This window comes from Lissotriton vulgaris, chromosome 7 (assembly GCF_964263255.1).
Source record: "Lissotriton vulgaris chromosome 7, aLisVul1.2, whole genome shotgun sequence".
Taxonomy (NCBI): Eukaryota; Metazoa; Chordata; class Amphibia; order Caudata; family Salamandridae; genus Lissotriton; species Lissotriton vulgaris.
This window is the reverse complement of record NC_141695.1, coordinates 888,984,005-888,989,946: the sequence shown is the minus strand read 5'-3', so window position 1 is coordinate 888,989,946 and position 5,942 is coordinate 888,984,005. Positions and strand designations below refer to the sequence as shown.

Below are 5,942 nucleotides of genomic sequence, written 5' to 3'. Positions count from 1 at the left end.
AACCATCTGCCTCCTCTCTTGCTGCAGGTTATTCGTGGTGCCTGATTGTTTTTGGTTCTTCCTCTTCCTGCCGCCCCTTCTTGTTTTCCTTCTCCTTCCGGGGGCTTGCTCTCCCCCCTCAGTCAAGTTTGGCGTATGATGTTGAATTCCTCTTGAAAAGGGGTCTTCTTCCGTCTTTCTGATGGACCCGCCACTTCCTTCTCTGACTGCTCATTCTCTGTTACATCAGATTCTGAGGTTTCTGCTCTCGTTGTTTTTTCTATAGATGTCAGTTTATTTCTGTTTCATCTCCTTGAGCGCTTTGTCTCTGTCGCTCCAGGCGAATTGCACCAGTATCTCCAACATTCGCTTGCATGACAGGGCTGTGTGGGCTGCCCATGCCTCTAATAGGAGGCGATCCGGGTTTTCATATGATGGTACCTTATAAATACGCAATCCTCTAGGGACTCTCTCCACCTCTATGTAGTTTTGCTAAGAGGTGGCCTCCCACCACTTGCGTATTTCTCGTTCATATAATCTGTCTAGCTTTTGATATTGTACAATTAGAGAGTTGGGGATTTGACTTGCTTCGGTTTGTCAACATTCACATTGTTTATTTTCTTTTTCTTGAAAAAAAAAAATATATATATATATATATATATATATATATATATATATATATATGCGCTCATTCCCTCTTCCAATTAGAATTCGAGAAATATTTCTATTAGTGTTTTAAGGGGGAAGGGCTATATATACCTTTAAGATACAGGGCGCCAACCAGATTGATAAAGGCTTCTGCGAAGCCGAAACGCGTCTCTTTAGCCATGGGGTGGTGTGAGACCTGAATTAATAAAGAAAGCCATACCTGACATCTTTGAGTATGTGCCTTCTTCTTTGCTGGAGTGGGATGGAGTATGTATATATATATTGTGGAATGGCTAAATAAACTGCACTATTAAAATTCCAACCTTTCGTGGTGGTCCGTTCCTGGTGTGTGGCAGTATGCAGTTTGAGCAATAGGACTGTGCTCTCCTTTCCAGGATTTGGCTTTTATATATATATATATATATATATATATATATATATATATATATATATATATATATATATATATATATATATATATATATATATATATATATATATATATATATATATATACGCTCATTCCCTCTTCCAATTAGAATTCGAGAAAGCACTCGCAGGGGTCTATGTCTTCTTTTCAATATTTTAATTCATACAGCCAACAGTCAACATTACGCATTTAAGCTTCTGCCTTTTTCTAATGTAAACATTAGAAAAAGGCAGAAGCCGAAACGCGTATATATATATATATATATATATAGCAAGCAACCTAACGGGTTAAATATGGGGGAAGATCTGTATACATATCTAGACTAGCGGGCAACATATGTTTTAACCAACACACTACATAATCTATGTATTAGTCTGCACACTTACACACTTGTCCACATGTATGAGAAATGAAAGTGAGGTACACACATTCGAGGTGCTAATCTTGAACAGCAGTTTTATGTATTTGATAATTTGGAGTCATTGGTAATTCCAAAGTTTCTTACTTTCTTAGATACTTTAGGAGGTGGTCCCAGATTGTCAGGCCAGGCACAGAGTGGCTCATAATTTTTCCAATCGCCACATGTGAGTATTTCTGTTTTGGAAGCATTTAATTTGAGGCGCCTCCATGTCATCCACTGATCAGTGGCTCAGAAGCAACTGTGGATTTTTGAGTTTCCAATATCTTTAGGGCTTTCCAGTTTAAGAAGTATTTGTGTGCCATCTGCATAGTTGGAGCATGTGAGCTGAAATTCCTTGAGAATTACAGCTAATGACTTCATGTAGATGTTTAAAAGCATGAGTAAGATGATATAGCCTTTAGAGACTCTGCATTTATGAAATACGATTTGGATGAGAAAGGGGGAGTATGGACGACATTTGTCCTGTTTTGAAGGTAGGGTGTGATCCATTTGAGAGCACACCCTCTAGGCCAGCTTCGTAGATTCTTTGGATTGGAGTGTCATGGTCAATCAACTGTGTTGAAGGCAGCTGATTGTACCAAGAGAATTAGTGTGGCGACCCTGTTCCGGTCTAGTGAGTTTTTAAGGTCATCCCAGCTAGTGATGAGTGCAGATTCTGTGCCTCTTACTGGACGTAATCATGTTTGGAATTCAGAAAGTATGGAGTTATCTTCAATGCACAGTGACATCTGGGCGAATGCTGCTCTTTTTATCAGTTTGCCCAGGAAAGGTCAAGTTGTAATCGATCTGTAGTTGTTTGGGTCATGCGGGTCCAGGTTTGCTATCTTTAATAAAGGGCATATGAAAGCCTTATTTAGGTCTTCTAGAAAGATTCCTGTAGTTAAACAATTATTGATGATTTGTCTTACTGCTTACAGCTGTGGATAGAGGGCAGTGGCACACCTGGATCCAGGCATCGCCTTACCTTGGCACCACCCCAGTGACTGCACGCAGGAGATGCCTTGCCCAGCAGGCAGACACAAAGGTGGCAAGTGGCATCTTTGATTTTTTTCCTTGTCGCACCCACCATGGCCAGTCATCATACCCCAGCCCCAGCAGGGAAAGGGCACCCTCTGCCTCAATGTCCGGACTCACAGTGGTGCTCAATGTGGAGGAGGGTAAGGCTGGTTGCAGAGTGTTATTTCCTGGGCCTGACACCCTTTCTTGAGTCCTGCTGGCAGGCCAGACCCCCGCCTCCTTAGCCCCGCAGGTGCCATGCTAGGGATACCACGTTGTTGGTAGGGCCCACCTGCCAGCCCCCAGGATGAGAAGACAGTTAATTTACTTCTCAGAGCCCCATTTATGTGTGCTTGTTGGAAGGGCTGTGGGTGCACTGTGTTTAACCCCATCATGAACAAGTTCTTTTTCAAATGGTAGCTTGGGCTGACACGCTCACCAGTCACTGCCAATAAATAAATGAAACGAATTTCGTTGTGCACACAGCATCCCCAAATGCAATGCAGTGCGCGCAACGAAATTCATTTGATTTATTTCAATGTTTACTTACCTGCAAACCTCCATTATCCATACATTACTAACCCCCACCCTGCCCCTCCCCTTCCCTACGTCACAGCCCCGGCAGGTACTCCCCTACCGACCGAGGCTGGAAGTTTGAGCTATTGGCATTGCTAATAATGATGCAACACCAATAGCTCAAACTTTCAGCAAAGCGAGAGTAACTGCCTTGCAAATATTTTTTTCACTGGCAATTATTGTGCTCCTCGTGTTTATTCTAAATGCACGAGCTATCGCCGAACCACGAGGCCAAACGCAAGTAAGAAAAAGCAAATGCACGAAGGAAGGAAAGGGTGCAGAAGCACATGCTGTTACAATTATCATTAATCTTATGGGAGCTTCAGTTTTGGACAACATTATTGCAAAAATACACAAGAGTAAATATTTGTCTGTCATTTTGGATTGCACGCCTGATGCAAGTCATCAGGAGCAAATGACAATGGTCCTTCGAATTGTGAACGTGGAAACAATGCCAGTCGAAATAAGTGAATTTTTCGTTGGATACTTGCCTGTTGAAAGCAGCACAGGTGCTGGTCTCACAGAAGCATGTTTGCAAAAACTGCAGGAATTGCAATTGCCGTTTCAAAATTGCAGAGGTCAAGGGTATGATAATGGGGCAAATATGAGAGGCTGCAAGAGTGGTGTTCAGAAACGTTTACTTGACATGAATCCAAGAGCGTTCTATGTTCCATGCGGTTGCCATAGCTTGAATTTAGTATTTAGTGATATGGCGAAATCATCCACTCACGCTGTGACTCTTTTTGGAATCTTGCATCAAATTTATATACTGTTTTCTGCCTCAACACAGAGATGGCAAATACTAATTAAGCACGTTAAAGATCTGACAGTAAAGCCCATATCCGAAACTCGATGGGAATGCCGTATTGATAGCGTCAAGGCTGTCCGTTTCCAAGTGGCCGCCGTTTATGATGCCGTGGTTGAAGTATCAGAGGAAGCGAATGACCCAAAGGCCAGAACTGAGGCAGCTGGGTTGGCTAAGCAATTAAGGAGTTATGTATTTCTAGTATCGCTGGTGATTTGGTATGACCTTTTGCAGCAAATAAATCTTGTTAGCAAAATCATGCAAAGTAAGGATATGCAACTTGACATTGCAATGAAATGCCTTGAAAAGACTGTCCAGTTTCTGGAAACTTATAAGGAGAGTGGTTTGACATCTGCACAAGTTTCAGCTAAGGAGTTGGCGGAAGAACTGGAGATGAGCTCAGATGAGATAAGTTTTCCTGCATCTACAAGTTTGCGAAGAAGAACGATTAGGAGACAATTTCAATACGAGAGTCGTGATGAGGGAATCTTAGAACCAAAAGAAAAATATTGCATTGAGTTCTTCAACGTCTTGATGGATCAAGCAATTATGTCCATGACTGAAAGGTTCACTCAGATGAAACATCACTATGATTTCTTTGGATTCCTTCACGACTGGGGGAAAATTGCTAGCATGAACGATACTGAATTGATGAAAAGATGTGCAGATTTAAGCATAGTGTTAACCGACAGTTCTGACTCAGATGTTGATCCCGGAGATTTACATACCGAGCTTCGAATGTTCTCCTCCTTGGTGGCAAATAATGCAACAGCTTTGGAAACATTACAATTTATTCATGAAAACAAACTGCACACTGCAGCTCCAAATGTTGCAGTGGCTTTACGCATTGTGTTGACAATCCCAGTTACAGTGGCTTCAGGGGAGAGAACTTTTTCAAAACTGAAATTGATAAAAAATTGTTTGAGGACATCAATGACTCAAGAGAGACTGAATCATTTGGCCCTGTTATCAATTGAACATGACATTACTAGATCTCTGGATTACGGGCAGCTTATCAAGGAATTTGCAGCACAGAAGGCTCGTAAAGTTGACTTCCTTTCATAAAGAAGTACGCAAGATGTTTTCCATGGTTTTAATCAGGCTTGCTATGTTGCTATTCAGCAAGTATGCAGAAATGAAAAAAACAGGTCGTAAGATAAAGAAAGAAGGAAAATTGAAAAGTGGAAACAATATAGAAGAGATAGCAAACAGTAAAACACAAAAAGTAAAAAAGTAAAAGAAAAAGTTAAAAAACATAACATAAAAAAAAAAAGCTGGGTATTGCTGCTACCTCCACGTGGTGCCTGGTTGAAACAGCGAAAGGTGGCAAAACGCAGCAGCAAATTTCAACAAAAGTTAAACGCTTGTTGTGTCACGAGGTGACTATGCAGTGTCTGCAACGGACGTGGCCACCCGCCAAGCGTAAGACACCATATTTGATATGGCATCGATATTACTGTTTCTGGGCAAAGAGCCACAGATTATTTCTCTGTGGGGGGGTTGTGGGGGTCCGGTGCCCCTGTCATGGGGGCCCTGGCACCGCAGCTGTCTGTGCGCCCAGTCTCTCATGTCGTGTGTCACAATGCCCTCCTCCTCCTAAAATGTATCGTTCTGAGACGAATTCGGAAGGGTAGGAGCAGCCGCAGGTACTGGTCAATCATCTAACGACTTTTCTGGACGTATTATGAGAACACCTTCCTGAGCTCTGCCCCGTCCGGACCGCCTCTTCCGGGGCCCCCACCTACGCTCCCTGCACAGGGCCACCATGAGCCTAGAGCCGGCCCTGCAAGGTGTCACTATAGGTGCAGTGCCTTTTGTTGCTAACAGAGGTCAGTTTATAACTCCACGGGGACACCTCGTAACAGCCTGTGGTACTGCACCCTTTCCTTGCTACGTGGATTGATGGGGAGGCAGTGCCGAAGCTGCAAGCATAAGAAAGTGCGATGCTCATTAAACGGGTGCCACGCTAAAAGTATGCATTAAGCATGTAAAAGCAAAGCATATTATTTATTTAGAAACATTTTGCAAAAAGAAACACTGAAATTGACTTTTAAAAACAAATGGTTAACTGCTGAATTACAATGTTT

General features: G+C 42.4%; 1 protein-coding gene across 1 annotated transcript; it reads left to right on the top strand.

Annotated features, from left to right (window-relative positions):
* Positions 1-3,363: 3,363 nt before the first annotated feature.
* On the top strand, positions 3,364-4,920 carry LOC147702630 (zinc finger MYM-type protein 1-like). Its single transcript, XM_086929427.1, has one exon. The coding sequence runs from the start codon at positions 3,364-3,366 to the stop codon at positions 4,918-4,920; it is 1,557 nt and encodes a 518-aa protein (XP_086785553.1).
* Positions 4,921-5,942: the final 1,022 nt, after the last annotated feature.

What these genes read in the sequence shown, in the direction of transcription:
- LOC147702630 (XM_086929427.1), top strand. Translation starts at nt 3,364, where the DNA reads ATGGGAGCTTCAGTTTTGGACAACATTATTGCAAAAATACACAAGAGT.